The sequence below is a fragment of the Eublepharis macularius genome, chromosome 10 (assembly GCF_028583425.1).
Source record: "Eublepharis macularius isolate TG4126 chromosome 10, MPM_Emac_v1.0, whole genome shotgun sequence".
Lineage (NCBI taxonomy): Eukaryota > Metazoa > Chordata > Lepidosauria > Squamata > Eublepharidae > Eublepharis > Eublepharis macularius.
The window spans coordinates 58,808,175-58,827,574 of NC_072799.1; the positions used below are offsets into that span (position 1 = coordinate 58,808,175).

The 19,400-nt window shown below is 47.1% G+C and overlaps 1 protein-coding gene across 1 annotated transcript in view; it reads right to left on the minus strand.

Annotated features, from left to right (window-relative positions):
• The window catches only part of DCHS2 (dachsous cadherin-related 2), a 138,015-nt gene extending 119,072 nt beyond the window's left edge, over positions 1–18,943 (minus strand). Inside the window, exon 1 of the mRNA XM_054989645.1 lies at positions 17,114–18,943. Within this exon, the coding sequence (XP_054845620.1) occupies positions 17,114–18,943 (1,830 nt within the window). The remainder of the gene's footprint in view (positions 1–17,113) is intronic.
• Positions 18,944–19,400: the final 457 nt, after the last annotated feature.

Sequence of the window (19,400 nt, forward strand, 5' to 3'; positions counted from 1 at the left end):
CCTTTACTCCTCTGGACCATTCCCACCACTCATTTCCAAAGGTTCCCCTTTCCCTTAGCCTGCTGCATCCCCAGGGCTTTTTTTCAGGGGGAACGTGGTGGAACGGAGTTCCGGAACCTCTTGAAAATGGTCACATGGCTGGTGGCCCCGCCCCCTGATCTCCAGACAGAGGGGAGTTTAGATTGACCTCCGCACCGCCAAGCGGCACAGAGGTCAATCTAAACTCCCCTCTGTCTGGAGATCAGGGGGTGGGGCCACCAGCCATGCGACCATTTTCTCTGAGGGCAACCCACTGAGTTCCACCACCTCTTTTCCCAGAAAAAAACCCCCGTGCATCCCTAACTGACTCCAGCTTTCCCACAGCCATCCCCCCCCCTTAGATCCTTCTAACTGTCCTGCTTTTCTGAAAGATCTAAGCGGCTCAAACAGCGCTGGCAAAAGTCCATAGAACGAGAGCAGTTCACCTTAACGTTGGAAAGAGATTCCTTTGCCTGCTTTCACACCATAGTTGAACAGCTCAGCCATAAGCTTCATCAGCGCTATCAGTACAAATTTCCTTCGCATACATAATATAAATTCTACTCATAAAACAATTCATTCCAAAATTTAAAAAATAAGATATTAGAGAAAACAATTGTATCTTTTCCATGAAAAAAAGAATGGGCTGTATTGAAGGTTTCCTTTCCACTACGTGAGGAGTCATTGTAACAGGAAAAAGTTCTTGATCTAACCTAAATATCCCTTTTTTAATACTGTTTAAATGGATACTGTCCGAAGCTATAAAATGTATCATGAAATACTTGCACGAGACACATCCCTAAACACTGTTACATCCTTTAATCTGCTAAGATTACTGCCCTTGGACTGACCAAACCACTTAAATTTGGGCACTCTTGTCATCTCTGCGCAGCCCTGGAAAAAGTCCATGTTCCTAGCTGCCCAGACTGAAAAAAAATTATGTTGGTACCTACAAATTATTGTTTAAAAGACGACGTCCAGACCTGACTCCTTAGAAGTACAGTATGATACCAGTTCCTTGGAATGTGAAATATTTTTTCCAGGCCTGATCTTACATGCTAGGTCAGCTTCAGTAGCATTTCTGTTGTAATCTCTGCAGTGCCTCAGTTCTGTCACAGAGCTTATGATCCTTACAGTGAATTAAACCAATTACTTAAATCCATGCACCATACCGTATGTTTTATAGCTGTCTTCATCCCTAACCCTAATCAGTCATATCAACACATGCTTCATTAGAATGGGCAGTTACTGGCACAAGATAAACACATTACTTTTCACTCTGTTATTGAGAAGAAGAAATATCACATCACTGGAGTAGTTTAACAAATGCAAATTATAACTAGCAAAGTCATTTTATCAGACTATTCCACATGAGACTGAAGAGGGCTAAGACGGGCAGCACAAGAATGACCAAATCCTAGACTGGGAAAAAAATAACAAATCAGCCTGTATTGTTCTGTACAGAAGTTGTCTCCCACCTACGAATACTGCAATGACTGTTGAGGAAACCTGCAATATTAAAAAAAACCTTTCAAATCAAGCTCATACAATAAAAACAAGGTACAAATTCAAGACAACAGCACCAACCAGCCATCGCTCCCCACCACTTCTCACCTGGCCAGCAGGGGGGAAAGGCACGGGAAACAGGCCTGGGAAGCCAAAAAAACCCTCCACAGCAACGCACAGTGGGCACACTCCTGGCAGGGTGTGATGATGTCACTTCCTCAAGTGGCATCATCATGTCAGTAGCAGGTAAGCTCTCACTGTTCACAGGGGTCAAAATTTTGCCCCAAATAGGCTGAACTGGCCCCACGCAATGCCCATTGCTAGTGAGATGACATCAATTCCAGAAGTGACATTATTGCACCTTTGCCGGGAGTACGCACTCTCTGCACATGCGCAAGGAAGATCCTCATGGTAAGTACTAGACCCCTCCTGCTACCAGGAGGGTATAGGGACCTGACAACCCTAACTAACTAGGATTCTGTGCCAAGATTAAACCCTAGTTAAGAATCCTAAACACTGTCAGATGAATATCTGGCTTAGACTTTTGACATCAGGAAAATAACTGAAGGGAGGAGTCATTGGCATTAGTTATTTTGTTACTGCCCCTTGTCCTGGTTCACTCCTGTTAATTTTTTCATACTTAGTTTTTATCTACTGCTGTGAAATATGAAATGTGGACTATTTTTCCTATTTATATTGCTACATTCTATCTGCCAGGGCAGATCCAACCATTCTCCAAGCAGTCTTCCTCCAGCCAAAGGAGTCTTCCTCCATCGTAAGAGGCTCTTCCTCCAACAGCAGAGCCACTTAATTTGAAGGAAGACTCCTTAAAAAGGAGGAAAGCTTCAAACCTGACTCAAAAGGAAAGGTGAAGTATAAATAAATTGTAAAGAAATAAATAACATTGTTCAGGGAACCAGTAGAATGGGGTAGGATCTACCCCGTTGTCTGAAATGTGCGTGCATTTATTGAATTGGAGAACAGAACTGGTGTGAGTTAGAGAAGGCAGGAAACAGGAGAGGACGCAGAGTTCTGCAGGCCAGTCACATTCTCATATCAGACCTACACTATTACAAAATGTTGAATAAATGTTGCTGCTCATTAAAACAAAACAAAAGGCTACTTCCACACAACAAAAGGATTCTTCATGTTGCCCTAATCAGTGGTGCAAACTGCAAAGACACGACAGCAGCAACGGAGCTTTCACACAGGACTTTTCTGCGCACTTTCCCACCATCAGTTCCTCATGGCTGCCATTCTCCCCACAGTGCCACAGGAGGGCTTTTTATAAAGCTTTTAGTTAGAAAACAAGCCAAATCAACAAAGGGGTGGGGCTCAAAACAGCAAAGCTTCAGGCAAAATGGCCGCCACGAGGAAGGAAAGTAGTACTGATGTGAGGTGGGAGCTTTGAAAACACACACCTTCCCATTCAGACAGCACAAGAACACACTTTGGCACACTTTCAAAAGAGGTGGTAATAAAAAGCAGGTTTGGGAAAAACATGCCGAGGAAAGAAACCCAAACCTAATAGTCCCAAAGAGGACTATTAGTAGATATCATACTGATGTTAAAAACCTTCATGGGGAAGAGACGCAAATCTTACCCAGACTGTGGATCAATGGAGAACCAGAGTGTATAACTAGCATGTATCTATTTTGGCTTCTTCAACATTCCAGGTTGCAAATTTTTCAGCATTACTATTAGAAACAGATAATATTAAATATAAATATAATACAAGCATATGCCTAAATGTACATTCTACATATGCCCAGTTTTGGTGGACAGCGGCTTGTAAATGTCTCACCAAAGACTCCTTTCTAGGACATATCTGTAAATGAAACTACAGTACAGGTTTTATTTACAGGCCAGAAGGATCAGTGGCAGGAGCGTACTACTTTTAAACTGACCATTACATTGTACCTATAATGATACTGCCACTACTTTGTTGTAAATTCACTATATTTCTTAGAAAACATGTCTAAAACAAAACAAACCAGCTTAATCAACTGTTTATTTCATTAAGAAATTGTTTCTTTCAATTGTGACCATGTTGATGCTCAAGTCATAAGTAAAAGGGAGTCCACACTGTCCATGCATGGTCACCGTTACCTGTGAACAGGACAATGGACACATTTTTCAGCCTTGTTACACAGGATCAGGGAAGCCCAGATTGTTTCTGAGTATGGGCTCAAGCTGAACAATACATGCATTGCCCTATTTATACAAAACAGCAACCATTATGTACCCAGGAGAATAATGGGTAACACTATCTCCCCTCCTGTGCGGGTGGGTGCCACAACTGCAAACTCCTGAAAAGTTTAAGAGTCACTACTAGTCCAAGTGTAAGCATCCCTAAGCTGAAATGATGAGCCCAAAGCAATTGCAAACACACACAAAAATTTGCAAAAGGTAACAGTGTAAGCTTAGAATATTTATTTAAATCTGAAAGGCATTTTAACCTCAGGAAAAATATTCTAATGAGACATATTTGGCTGTTTTTTCATGGCACTTCAAAAAAATGTGTGTTTATCAGTACTATAGTGATATGAAAAGATTGGCTTGTAAGCAGAAAACAAAATGACCTGTGAAGGTCATATTGCCGCAGCCAACTGATTGGACTTTAATTCAAGTCATGGACCAGGGAATTCAGTAAATGTAAATTAGGGCATCGAGCAGCACAGCACGGAATGAACAATCAGCAAAGCGCTTCCCCCATCCCCAATGAAATCAATGGCTTCTTCTGGGGGCGAGGATTTATACCAGATTTTGCAGGGAATAAGTATTTTGCAGCTAATCAGATGAACATTATTAATGTAGAGTGTAATGGTTTTGTGGCACCAGACTGATTCAGTGGAATTCTGTGAAGGAATAAAGCAGTCCACAACAGTCTGTATTTTAAAACTACTGGAAAAACGAAGGGAAAATAACTCTAGAAGGAGAGAACAATCTATTATTTCTATCTCTACCTTCTTAAGGTACTGACAAGAGTTTAAATCCAATATTTAAGAAGTTCAATAAAAAATATTATTGCACATCTATGTTATGTTAAGCTCCAAGAAGCTATAAAATTATTACTAAGGGCTGCCAGGATATTTCACATCCCATGAATCTCTCCCACCAGATTTATTCATACCACTTTGCAAATGTATGCTTGCACTGGATAAAGGATTAACCTCCACCCCCAGCCATTTTGGCGCTTGAGAAGGCGTGGGAGGGGGACAAGAGTGCCTCGGTCCATCATGCTGCAGGTGTCTGAGCCCTTGTGGCATTTTTAATTGCCCATTTGAGGCTTTAAAATAGTGGTGGTGGTGTGTGGCCCTATACCATGGAAGCTTGCTGGCTTGGGCCAGTCACACTCTCTTAGCCTAACCTACCACACAGGGTTGTTGTGGGGATAAAATAGAAGAGAATGATGTAAGTTGCTTTGAGTCCACATGGGGAAATGAGGTACCCAGTTCCACCTAACATCATAGTTACAAAAATTAAAATAAACTGTGTGAAGGTATACATCCAAGGCCTATTGACATAGCTGGACACCATCTTTTAATGTGAATGGGGAGAAACCTGGGCCACTATTTGTTACATGTGACTAGTGCGTGCAACACAGCTAGATTAAGGCAATTCTGTGGGTAGGGCTCCATCTTTTCTTACGAAACTCAGTAAAGCACAGAGTATATTGATAGTGCCGTACAAAATACGACAGAAAATACAACAGCCACTGCTTTATTTCAGCTGCACCTGAATTACTCTCCCCTTCTAACTAATTTCTAGCAAGGGCAGGCCACAGGAACTTAACTGTTATTACTAGCCTCATTTTAAAAACCGATTGCCAGAAAAATGCTGACACAAGCACTGTGATACAGTTGGTATATAGAGACTGCAATATTATGAAATGGAATTTTAAAGCACAAGACTAAAACACATTGCAAAGAATGTTGCAATTAAAGAGACAGGTGTGGAGATGTTTAAAACTAATTTTCTGCCTCTGGTTTGGTTGCTTTTTAAAAACCCATGGGAAGACCCCAGTATATGGGGAGGGGACATCTTTTCTCCATGTTGTCAAGAATGAGGCAACACACCAGAACTACAAAGCTTACAATTTAATAGCTTAGGTGCTTTACACTGCCAGTTCCAGGGGCTAACCACCACTCTGTGGCCCCGCCAGCTCATCTCTCTTCTCCACCACCTGTTTATACCTGACTGCTAGGGCTGCTTGCCCTGGTAGGGTCTTTTCTCTAGGTCTTCAAGTTCCTGCCCCGGCCCCTGAACTTTCTGCAGGATTAAGCCAAAGTGCAGCCCATCTGCCTAGATCAGGTGTGGAAAGTTCTTCCTGGCTGCCCTTGGGGCCAAGCCACCAATCTCTGAAACTTGAGCAGGCACTGGGGTCCCTCCTGCTCTGCAAAGGCTCAGGACTCCCTGCTCACAGCCCCCCCCCCACTCTCTCCCTCAAGAAAGCCTTTACACCAGAGGAGTCCTTTGCTCCACAGGGAGTTATTACTGGTGGGCCATCCATCTGGCTGGTCCTCCCTTGCTGCTGCCGCCCCGCCTGGCTCTCCTCCCCGTTCTGCCCCTGGTCAGCTGCCCTCCTTAGGGCTGTATCAATGCTACACCCTCCCCCTTCCAGGGGTAGGGTGGCCTGGATTGTGACACCCCCATATAAAGCAACATTCACTTCAAAAATACCTCAATCCATAACACTTCTAGAATGCTGCTTTAGCGACTGGAAAAAAATTAAATGGATTAATGTCTTAGGTTGCAAATACTAAGGGCGCTTTCCTGGAAGCAAGCCCTACTGAGTTACATGAGAAAACTAAGAGAGCAATTCTAACCACGCTGCTTTAATATGCAAATACACCCAATGTTTAATTTTTTAAATAAATCAAAAATATGCCTCATATGCAATAGAAATAAACATATGACAACAATCGTGAGAAATTTACCCATAAGCACCATATTTCTAGATATCTAAAAATAAATCCATCCACAGCTGTCCTCTAAATGCCATATGTCTGAATATAGATAAAGTTTTAAGGTTTTCTATCCATTGAATTATGGGAGGTGGGCATTTTTCTCTCCAATGTTGTAATATAAGTCTTTCAGCTACAGTAAAGAAACAGAAGTCCATTTTTGTCGACCATCCGATAGAGTCCAGGATACAGCTAGGTATTTAAAAGTACATAAACATCTTCAAAGATCAATGGGTATTCTAATACAACATTAATATGAGTAATAACTTCCTCCCCAAGATGTTGAATAACTGGACAGAGCCAGAGCATGTGCTTAAGAGATGCATCCTGTAAACTACAGCGCCAGCAATTAGACACTGTAGTCCTTTACTAGAAAAGCCCTGTGGTGCCAAGTATACTCTAGACATCATGTTTTGCTGAGTAAGTTGCAGCTTAAGACCCATGGAAGTAACAGGCATAGCATTAAAGCCTTATCCCAAAATTGGGCGATCTTATTCCATTTGTTCCTAAGTTTCTGCATATTTATTAACTGGTTTCAAATATTTATAAACAAAATATTGTAGGTTTCCTTTTTTTGGCATAGATTCAATTAGAGTTGCCAAAAGTGAGAGAGACTCTGAAACACTCAATGCTGCAAAGCAGTACTAGGATACCAGTAAATGTTGTAGTAGTAAATATTGCCATTCGGCAAAAGTCGACAAATCATATCTAGACCTAAGCTGAGAAAATGACAAAAATTCATCATCATAACCTAGCAATACACCCAATACTTGAGGAAAAGCTGCATCTCATGCTGCCTCAGTGTCTTAAGTTTAGCAATCTCATAAATAAGAAAAAAATGAAACTGGGGCCGTTTTCACACTGTTTACCGGCCAGGGAACATTGCGCCGAGCTCCCAGAACGACAGCGTCTTCCTGGTGCAATTTTGCATGAGAACGGTTCTTGCACAAAATCATGCCAGGAAAACGCTGTCATTCCGGGAGCTCGGCACGATGTTCCCTGGCCGGTAAGCAGTGTGAAAATGGCTTAGAAAACAAATTTCGCAGCAAACAAAAGAAAATGTATTCTTTGGACAGAAACAGCATCATAAAGGCATAATAAACTGTGTAACACTGGAACTCTTTATAGCACTGAGCTCTTTAATAACATCCTATCAACCCCATTATAGCAGAAGTGGGCAGAAGGCCTCTCAGGAGTGACCAGTCATTCTCCGCTCAATTAAAAATAGTTCTCTGCCTCTTTTCTAGTGCTGCTTAACCTTCCTTTAAACCTAGTGCAGCCACTACTCTCTTGCCTGCAAAGGAAAAGGAGGTGCACACATGCACCTTTGCTATGCATGGGAAAATGACAAAACCCGGCCTTTTGCTATTCGTCTCTCTCCTTCCTCCTGGGAAAAGAGAATACTCTCTCCCCCTGCATCAAAGCTCTCACTAAGGAGATTTTGGGATGGGAGCAATAAGGACCCAAATAGCAAATGGGCTGGTGCATTTTGCACCAGCTAACAATTCCAAACTATCTTCAAGTGCAGCCCCACGTAGAGCATGTCACCATAATCAACTCTCAAAACGTGGATTAGATCACCCGCTTGCAAGTAATGCACCAGCTCCCAAGCCATATTCAGCAGAAGGAATTCAGTTCATTCTCCCTTGGCCACCTGACCAAGCATTCAGCATATTGACGACACCCAGCTGCCAAGCGGCATTTGATTTCAGTAAAGGGGTCTGACACAGAAGTTGAAGCAGCATGGGTGCGAGTACCAAGCCCTGAGGCAATTCCCATACCAAATCCCACGGTTCTCACTCCTCACCCTGTACAGCCAGTCCACTAAACAGGACTCAAACCACTTCAATACTCTCCTGCCAAGACCCACATGTGACACCTGTAGGGTTGCCAGCTCCAAGTTGGGAAATTCCTGGAGATCTGGGGAATGAAACCTGGAGAAACCTGGAGAAAGTGGGGTTTGGAGAGGGAAAGGACCTTGGCATGGTATAATTCCATAGAGTCCACCCCCCAAAGTAGCCATTTTCTCCAGGTGAACTGATCTTTGTGGCCTGGAGACCAACTGTAATTCCGGGAGATCTCCAGCCACTACCTGGAGGCTGGCAACCCTGGACACCTGGCATTTCAGCAATGTAGTGAATACAAGTGGGCAAAGGGGAAGAGAGACAGCTGTGTTATCAAAGAAAACCACATAGAGCGATTAATTCATAATCACGAACTATCATCAAAATTTATTGTCGCTACATTTCCAGGGGCAAAGAAACAAAATGCTGCGAGAAAAAAAACACTTGTATCGCACTGAAACAAGACTCTTGTCTAACTGATATATGATGCAAGTAAACACTGCTCTAACAAATGGTGCGCAAGAGGAGACTACCCAGCTTCTCTCATTCTTTATTTCAGTTGCTCTAGTTTCAGTTACGTGCCAACGATGTGAAGCTGCACTCCTAAAACGCCAGATTTTAACAAAGTTAATTTCATTCAAACAAACCATCAAGCTGGGTCTATTAAATTATACTTTGCAGAGTTCTGCAATGTCACTGTCATGCAAAACAAGCAGCATCACAATCCAAGGTATTTATTTATTGGCTCTGTAAAACCAGTGAGAAAACAGCTCAGGGTCAGAGCAAAGAAGCTCAGTATGCTGGATACTGTGCAGCACAGCAGACACGTGTTGTCCACTGCTGATCTTTGGAAAGAAAACTGGCACATCATACAAAGGACAGCGACGCTTTAATACAAAGGCAGTAAGTTGTAGAAATCCCTACGAGAGAGATAAAACAAGTCCTAAATGCTAACAGAACTACATGAGGTTAAGCAGAAAACAGATAAAAGGACAATGTGGGTATCCCACTTCAGGTGGAAGAAATTCCTTCAGCTGAAGGAGCCTTCCTCCAACTTAAGTGGCTGGAGAAAAGCTTCAAACTTTGCTTAGCAGAACAGCAACGTGTCGACAATTTTCAGACAACATAAAGCACCATTCTTGCTCACCAGTTCTGCTGAGGACTGGATAAGAAGCAAGATGTAAGTCAACGTGGTAGATTTAGTTAACATGAAGAACAATTTCCAACAATAACAGCAACACAAAAGTGATCATAAAATCTCCTTTCATGCATATTTTCATGCAAAGGCTAGACAGACCATTGTCATATTAGCCATTAACATACAGCTATTGGCTTAAAGGCAGTGCACTAGAATATACATGAGGCAATCTATCAAGAGAACTCAAGATTAATATATTAAGAGAAAATTAGTTTTACAATCAGCATCACGCCAGAGCTCTAGGGCCAATTATAAACCTCAATAACTGAGTTGCTGCATATCTGTCAGTACATACGCAGTTAATATCTGGACCACTCAAGATATATAAAACTAGAGAGCATGTGGCTATGCTCATTGAAATTACTCAGACCTTCCACTCACAACTGCAGCTTTCTTCTACTGATTAAATACTCCCTTTAAAGTGCATTCCTGGCCAGCCTCCTTGCTGTGGTAATAACTCCACTTGTCTGGAGTCTATCCAATGAAGTATACCTGCTCCATTCAGTTTTTAGACACGTTACTTATCAAGTGCCCTGTGATCTACCTTCTCGCCATTCACAACCCAGACAGCTGTTCTGGAGAAGAATCTGCCTGTCAGAAATAATGGGAGATTAAAGGATGCTCACAGAAATACTTGCAAAAGTCTTGCACAACTAAAGAGACGTGATACCACTGAAGCTGCTAACACTAGAAAAAAAAACAGTAGCAATAAATTCTTTAACACCAACTGTACAAATGTTTACCCTTCAACCCTCTTTATACATGAGGCCAATGGCAGAAAGTATTTCACCGGACAGTGTGTCAGCTGAGCACATGCGCGGGCACTTTTGGCCTGAAAGTGAGTGGTGAGCTTAGCTTGCAAGGGAGACGTTTTCTCCTTGTTTCTCCCTGTGTGTAGGTTGGCTAATTGAGGAGGGCCTGTCTGCCGGCAAGTGATAGCTACCACACCCTCTGCTATTATCAGGCAGGGGCGGTGAGCCTTTGAAATGTAAAGACTTCCTGTTGGCAGGGGCGGGGAGACCTATATCAGCTGGGCTGGGAGAAGGAGGACAGGAGTGGGCTCTTGGCATGTGGTTTTTAGGGGATCAAGCCTGGGGGCCATGTAAGATTCTTCCCTACTTTCTTTTATATAGAGACTTTTTTGCTCTCCAGAGACATTAGGTCAGTTTTCTGGGACACCGTTCCTAACAGAAACTCGATTCCAAGGAGAAAATCTATTTCGTACAGTAGTCATAAGCAGACTTCTTTTTGGGAAGAAGCTGATGGCTACTGTAGGGCCATTTCCAGTTACCTGCCAGGGGTGTGCTATGTTTGTCTTCCTCCCGGAGAACAAGAAGGGCTTCACTTGCCATAAGTGCAAGCTGACAGTGTTAGTAGAAGAAAAAGTGAGAGGAGGGATGGATTGGTAGCCTTCAAGAAATCAGAGGAGGAGAGGAGGTCATCAACAAAAGTCTTCAGGCCCTGCAGAGGGATGGGGGGAGCGGTGCAAGGGACAATATATCAGAGTATTTTCCTAATGAACCTCCTCAGAGACCAACAGCATGAACCAGGAGCAGAGCAAGAAGGCACTCGGTGCCACTGGAGACGAGAAATCAACTCTAGGCCCTGGCTAACATGGCAGAATCACTGGCAGATGCACAACAACAAGGACCAGAAAGAAAGAGTAGGGCACCACGGGGCTAGAAGCAAACAGCATTAAAAAGAAAAGTCTTGGTGACTGGTGACTCTCTGCTGAGGGATATGGAATGTCCAGGCCTGACCCCATGGCCCAAGAGGTGTGTTTCTTGCAGGGGGAAAGATCAAAGATGTCACAGAACCGATGGCCAAGCTAGTCAAACCAACAGACCATTGCCCATTTGTGATGGTCCATGTAGGAACAAATGACACGTCCGTGAACACCACAGAGTGTATAAGGGCTGACTATGCAGTCCTCGGGAGGCCAGTGAAAGGAATGGGGGCACGGGTGGTACTCTTTTAGATCCTGCCAGTCAGAGGAAGAGGAACGCAATGGGAACAGAATATTATGAAGGTGATCATGGCTGCGTTCATAGTGCCAGCAGGATTGATTTGGTTTCTGGGATCATGGCAAAAGTTTTCTTGAAAATGGCCTGCTTCAACTCCACCAATCAAGAACAAGGGAGAATGCTTTTGGAAGAGACCTGGGGAGATTGCTTTAAACTGACATTGCAGGAGAACATAAGAATTTCAGAGAAGGAGAGCAAATAGCAGAGGCCTACCTAGGAAGGCCAGGTCAAAGAGGGGGGATGCTGCAAGGCTTCCAGTGCCAATATATCAATGGCCAAAGCAAAAGGAGTCCAGTAGCACCTTTAAGACTAACCAATTTTATTGTAGCATAAGCTTTCGAGAATCAAGTTCTCTTCGTCAGATGCATGGTACAGAAACTGGTCAAACTGGCCAAAGCTTGAGCAATAAGAAAGAGGAACCTGATCTACTAGTGCAGATGGAAAGATATGACTTAATAGGCATTACATTTACTTGGTGGGATGATTCTCATGACTGGAAACCAGTAGTGGATGGATGGATAGGAGTTATTCAAGAAGAACACGAAGTGTTGTAGAGGAGTTGGAGCAGCACTGTACATGAGGAAAGAGCGTGATTGTCAGGAAATACCAGAGGAGGAGAGTAACAACCCAGTGGAAAGTGTCTGGGTAAAAATAAGGGAGGGAAGGACAGAGCAGTATTGTGGTTGGGGGTCTGTTACAGAGAGCCTGACAAAGGAGATGAGGTGGATTCTGCCCTCCATAAGCAGCTTAGGAGCATATCCAAGAAACATGACCTTGCAGTTATGGGAGACTTCAGCTTCCCTGATGCATGCTGGGAGACCACTTCTGCTACGTGTCCTGGGTCACACAACTTCCTGATCTGCCTGGCTGACAACTTCTTTCTCTAATGGTGGAGGAAGAGACGAGGGGACTTGATATTAACCAATAACAAAGAGTTGATTGCTGGGATAAAGATGGTGGGAACCTTAAGGAGAAGTGATCATGTCCTCCTAGAATTCCTTTTGCTGTGGGGTACCAAGGGAGTTTGTAGCCAAACATGCAAGTTAGATTTTAGTAGAGCAAATTTTAATCAATGTAGGGATATGATGAGAGTTATTCCATGGAAAAGAATGCTGGAAGGGAAATGAGAGAGTGAAGGGTGGGCTCTCCTAAAAGACACTCATGCAGGCTCAAACTATCAGCATGTAAGGACAAGAAACGGCCAGTGAAAAACAACAACCCTGCAAACCAAGGGTAACCAAGGAGGTTGAAACAACAGAAATAAATATATATCAAATCTTTGAAAATGACTAAAATATATAAAAACATATAAATTAAAAACACCGGTATAAAGTTTAATAGATTACATAGTTACATAGATTAGATTTTTGATATTTTTATTAAATGCTTTTTGCTATTTTTATAAATGATCTAGATGAGGGTATAAAGGGATTACTCACTAAATTTGCAGGTGACACCAAACTGGGAGGGGCAGCGAACATCCTTGAAGACAGGGATAGAATTCGATAATATTTGAATGCACTGGAAAAGTGGCCAGATTTGAATAAGATGTGATTTAACATGGATAAGTGTTACAGGATGTCATGGTCCCACTATATACTGCCTTGGTCAGGCCCCACATTGAGTATTGTATGCAGTTCTGGAGGCCTGATTTCAAAAAGAATATGGACAAATTGGAACGTGTGCAGAAGCGAGCAACCAGGATGATGAGGGGCCTGACCTATGAGGAAAGACTGGGGGACCTGGGAATGTTCAGTTTGGCGAGGAGGAGGTTGAGGGGAGACATGATTTCTCTCTTTGAGTATTTAAAAGGAAGGGAGCTGTTCTTGTTGGCAACAGAGGATAGGACGCAAAACAATGGGTTTAAACTACAGGAAGGAAGATGCCAGCTAGACATTAGGAAAAACTTCTTCATGTTAAGAGTAATCCAGTAGTGGAGCTGCCTAGGGATGTGGTGGATTCCCCCTCATTGGCAGTATTCAAGAAGGTGGACGAGCATTTGTCAGGGATGCTTTAGGCTGTTCCTGCATTGAGCAGGCATTGGACTAGAAGGTCTGTACTCTAACTCTATGATTTTATGACAGCAAACACCTTTGCCACACCTAAAAATCTAGAATTGTCCAGGGAGTTCCTTGCCTACCAGCCCATCTAAATTTCTATTATTTGACATAACAGCATAGAGTATTACTTTGAAAAAGACTACAGAAGGAATATATCAATCTATCTATGGGCTAGTAATGCTCCTCCCCACACACATAAGACTGTGCATGGCCAGCAGCCACAGAGTTTATGAGGCATGCAGTAGGGAAGAGGTGTACTACCTGGGCTCTGGTTCATGTTCAAAGGGTTCCATTTCAGCAGCTTAAACCTAAAATGCCGGTGCAAGTGAACAACTGTGGTCTTGAAAAGTGGAAAGGGTTGTGTCATAGTTTTGGGAATACTCACATATTTAAAAATGGTAAAGGAGTCAAAATACCATCACAGCAGCCCCATTCCATTACCTCCCCATCCCCTAAATTTGCAAGAACCCCCCTGCTTCCTGGAAAACATGGAGCAGCTAATTCTTCCTCCCAAACCATCTTAGAAAAGTAACTTACCAATGGAACAGGCTATTCAGATATCACAAATGCAACACAATATAAGCTCTTACTTTCTGAATTCTACTTCTGTTCCTGCCTCCACTCACATCTTTCTTTTTTCTTTCTTTCCTTTCCTTCACCCTGCCTTTCTGCTCTCAACAAGGCAGCTAACAAATTAAAATATACAAATGAAAAGCGCATCATAAAAGCTATTAAAACAAATATATAAATACATCTAAAAACAATTTAAAACCAGGATTTAAAATATATACAGAAGATAAAAACAACAGTTAAAACATTGGGGAGGGAGGAGGGATAACTGAGGAAACACCAAGAGAAACAGAAAAGCCTGCCTGCTGGCAGAAAAGAGCAACAAAACGGGACTGACCGTGAATTCCAGAGTTTTGGTTCCTTTACAGAGAAGACCATCTCCCAGGTGGGTGGAAGCCGGCCCCACCTGAAGCAGAGCCTTCGAAGAAGACAGCAGTGATTGGGCAGGTTCATAACAAAGTAGACAGTCCTTCAGGTATGTTGGTCCCAAACCAAACAGGGCTTTAAACGTCATCACCGGCATCTTGAACTGTGACCTTGAACAGACTGGGAGCCACGACTGGAGTGGTATGTTCTCTGCGACCCGCTCCAGTCAACAGCCTGGCTGCAGGATTCTGCACCAACTGACATTCCGAACACTTTTCAAGGGCAGCCCCACATAGACCGCATTGCAGTAATCTAATCTAGATGTAACCAGGCCATGTACTACAGTGACCAGCTCTTTCCTGCACAGGAAAGGCTGCAGATGGCTAATCAGACAAAGCTGGCAAGAGGCATTCCTTGCCATAGCTGCCACCTGCTTATCCAGCAGTAGACCAGGATCCGAGACCACCAAACTACATATCTATTCCTTCAATGGGAGTGCAACTCTATCCAGAATGGGTGACACCTTCAATCCTGGGTCACACCTTCTCTCATCAGTAGCGCTTCCATCTTGTCAGGATTAAGCTTCAGTTTATTAGCCCACATCCACTCCAAATCTGCCTCCAGGCACTGGTTCAGGGTTTCTACAGCCTCACCAGGAATCAGCCAGAAGCATAAGACAGAACTGAGCATCATTCACACATTGGTGACAACCCAGTCCAAATCTCGGGGCAGCCTCATCCAGCAGTTTCATGTAGATGTTAAAGAGCATAGAGATAAGATGGAGCCTTGTGGGACCCCACAGGGCAAAGGCCAAGGGGCTGAGCAGTATTTCTCCAGCACCACCTTCTGAAACCTACCCTCCAAGCAGAACCAGAACCACCATGGAATGGCACCTCCCAATTCAGCCTGTAAAGGGGGTCAAGAAGGGTGCCATGATCAACGGGATCAAAAGCCACTGAGAGATGCAGGAGAATCAAGAGAGTTGCACTCTCTCTGCCCATCTCGCAGGGCAGGTCACCCACCAGAGTGACCAAGGCTGTTTTGTTCCCTTAACTAGCCTAAAATCAGACAGGAAAGGATCTAAACAATTTGCTTCATCCAGGAAAGCTTGAAGCTTAAATATTAAAAGGCTAGGTGTTCTTATGAAATTGTTTTTTCTCATTTGAAATCTCAAGAGTCACAAACAGCTGATGTAAATAAGTAGCTACAGAGTGAGTGTGGAGAGGGCAGTGACTTGAATACTCCAATATGCCAAAAGTCTGTGGTATTGCTCTGTTCACAGCTTCTAGTGAGAGGGGGGGGGGGTATGGTTTCCAGGAAATGGTCAGCTGCCACTTCACCACTTGCCCATGATGTGTCAAACAGCTGTCATGCCAAAACACATCACTCTTCAGTGACTTCACCACTTCAACTGTTCTAGGCTATCAGTCACCTACTGGCTACCTGACATTGCTGCACAGGTTGGCTTCCTACCTACAACAGCCAACAGCATGTAACAACTAACACATAACACATGTGACTGCAAGCAACCAAAAACACAGGCCTGCAGTGCCATGCAGAAAAAGATTAAACTTCTACGTAATGGTCTATGACTGGCTCCCATGGATAAGGATGACCCACATTTCCAGCATGTGGATCACCCCTGCATATGATGATCAGCAAGACTGTAGTGTTGGCTCATTGCAGCAAAAAAAAAAATCAGAAGCTAAAGAAATTTTCATTTAACTTAATTCTCTTTTCCCTGTACTCTCTGCATCACATGGTCCCTTGACCCTTGCTGTTTGTTTTCACATATATGTTTACTTAGGAAGCAGGCTGCACTTAACACGTGGGAATAAAATCTTGTTAAGTCTTCAAGGTGTTGTGAGCCAGCACTCTGCTGGTTCGACTCCCACTCCTGCCATGAGCTCAGCAGGGGTAAGCCACTCCTCTCAGCCCCAGCTGTATTGCGAGGATAATAATAAGACTTTGTCACCACTCTTTCCAGAAGGATGGTATATATGCAGAATTGTTGCTGTTATCTGTTGTAAAATTATCAAAAGAAGCAATTTCCTCAGGTCCTGCTTGTCAGGGCACAGTGCTGCAGGGATCTGAGAGCCAAGCTACAAGTGACGCCTGACACAGGTTGGATACTTGTCAGCTTCCCTCAAGTTTTGATGGGAAATGGAGGCATCCTGGTCTTGCAGCTAGGCTCTCCATTTAATTGAAGTTTACAGAACTACAGTCTATGGGAGGGAGAACATGCAGTTGGGAGGGGATTGCAGGCATTGGGCTCTCGCTCCCCCCCCCCCACGTGTGCGGGTTTCTGTAAACTTCAATTAAATGGGGAGCCAAACTGTCAGACTAGGATGCCTACATTTCCCATCAAAAGTTGAGGGAAGCTGACAAGCCTCCAACCTGTGTCAGGCGTCACTTGTAGCTTGGCTCTGAGAAGCTGCATCCGCCCAAATTCCCCCAGTTCATAAGTATCAAAAGAGGAGCCCCGTCCTTCCAGGATGGCGCCTGAACCCCCCCCCCCCCCGCAGCCGAAGCTCCCTGCTCCCCCCACCCACCCCCTTACCTGCAGGAGACACAGGCCGGCCCTCGAGTGCTCGGCCAGGCTGGCGTTGTAGACCTGCTGCTGGAAGACCGGCTCGTGGTCGTTGGCGTCCTCCACGTCGACGCTCACCAGGCAGGAGGTGGACAGGGGCGGCTCGCCCAAGTCGCGGGCCAGCACCAGCAGCTCCAGCCGGGCCTCGCGCTCGTGGTCCAGCCCGCCGCGGACACTGAGGACGCCGCTGCGGGGGTCGAGGTGGAAGAGCGCGGCCTGCGCCTGGCGGGGCCCCAGGCTGTAGCGCACCTGGGCGTTGGGGGAGCCGGGCGCGTCGGCGTCCGAGGCGCTGAGCAGCAGCACGACGGTGCCCGGCGAAGCGGCCTCCGAGACCGCGGCTCGGTAGCGAGGCTGCGCGAAGGCGGGCGCCTGGTCGTTGAGGTCGGCCACGCGGAGCAGCAGCGCCCGCTGCGAGGAGAGGGGCGGCGAGCCCGCGTCGACGGCCACCAGGCGGAGCTCGTAGGCGTCGCGGCTCTCCCTGTCCAGGGGGCCCTCCACGCACAGGAAGAAGACGCCGCCGCCGTCGTCGCCCGAGGGCCGCAGCGAGAAGGCGCCGTCCCCGCCCTGCAGGCTCAGCGCCACTCCGCCACCGGTCTCGCCCGCGCCGTCGGGGTCCGAGACCGACACGCGGGCCACGTAGTCGCCGGGCCGAGCCCCCTCGGAGACGCTGGCGCCGGCCTCGGTGAGGTAGAGCAGGTGGATGGCGGGGCTGTTGTCGTTCACGTCCAGCACCTCGACGGCGACCAGGGCGGTGGCTGCTTCAGGCTGGGCGCCGCCGTCGCGGGCCTCCACGGCCAGGCGGTGGAGCGCGCGGGCCTCGCGGTCGAGCGGGCGCAGCAGGCGCAGCAGCCCGGTGCGCGCGTCCACCTCGAAGTAAGAGGCGGCCGAAGGGTCGCCCTGGCGGCGGCTGAGGCTGTAGCGCACCTCGCCGTTGGCGCCCAGGTCCGGGTCGGTGGCCACCAGGCGGCACACTGAGCTGCCCGCCGGCGCGTCCTCCCGCACGCGGGCGCGGTACTCGCTCTGCTCGAAGGCCGGCGCGTTGTCGTTCTCGTCCAGCACCTGGATCTCCACCCGCAGGCGGCCGCTCCGCCGAGGGCTCCCGCCGTCCCAAGCCTCCACCCGGAGCCGGTGCGTGTCCGCCCGCTCCCGGTCCAGCCGTCGCAGCAGCGCCAGGTCCAGGGTGTCTGGGGGCGTCCCGTAGCGCAGTTGGAACAGGGGGCCTCCCTCGGGCTCCCCGCCCGCTGTCGCGCCCGGCTCCTCCGGCACCAAGGAGTAGCCCTGCGTGCCAAAACTGCCCGCGTCCGGGTCGCGGGCTGCCGGCAGGCGGAAGACGCTGCCGGGCGGACTGAGCTCGGAGACGGCGAGGCGCACCGAGTCCCGGGGGAAGTGCGGCGCGTGGTCGTTCACGTCTGCCACGGCGATCTCCACCTGGACCATCTCCCCCTGCAGCGTGGCCGCCACGAAGCTGTAGCGCGCCCGGAGCTCTCGGTCCAGCGGCCGGGCTGTGCGGATGATGCCGGTGTCTGTCTGCACGTGGAAATCCGCCAGCACCGCCGACTCGCCGCTTCCTTCCGAGAGAAAGAAGCCGCCGGGGTGCGCTCCGCCGGGGGGAAGCCCTGCGCTAATGTCCCCCACCAGAGTATCTGCCGGCAGCCCCTCGTCCACCGCCAGGCTGAGATTATACACCTGTCCCGAGCAGCCCCCCGCCGTGCATAAGAAGCACAACCAGAGGGAGATCAGCCGCCCCCCTTGCCCCCGGCTCCTCTGCCTCGCCCCCAGGGCAATCGCTCGGGGCCCCATGCTCCTCTCGGCCCCTCTGCCTCGCCGGCGAGCCCCGCCAGCGTCACCGGCCTTGGTTTTCCTGAGCGCAGAGGGGTCTCTGCCCAGCAGGCGCGCCTGTGGCTCAGTCGAGTGACCACAGCCTCTCTTCCGCCGCGCGAGTGATTCCTTCCCCGCCGCCTGGAATCAGGTGCATCCCAGTCCGTGCGTCAGGCCAGAAGGAAACCCTTTGACTCCCCCGAAGTTGCGGCTGCGGAGAACAAGTGCCGAGAGGCAGGCAGGCAGGGGAGGACAGCTCCCTGCCTTGTGCTGGCGCTGCTGCTTCTGAGGCAGCTGCAGCCCTGCTCGGGCTGCTCCCCCTCGCCGTCTCCAAGCGGCTGCTAACACACCCCCTCCCCATGTGACAGCAGACAAGGGCAAGCTCTGCTGCTGAGAGAAACGGCAGCAGGGCTGCTGCAGGGGGGCTGTCCCTAGGAGG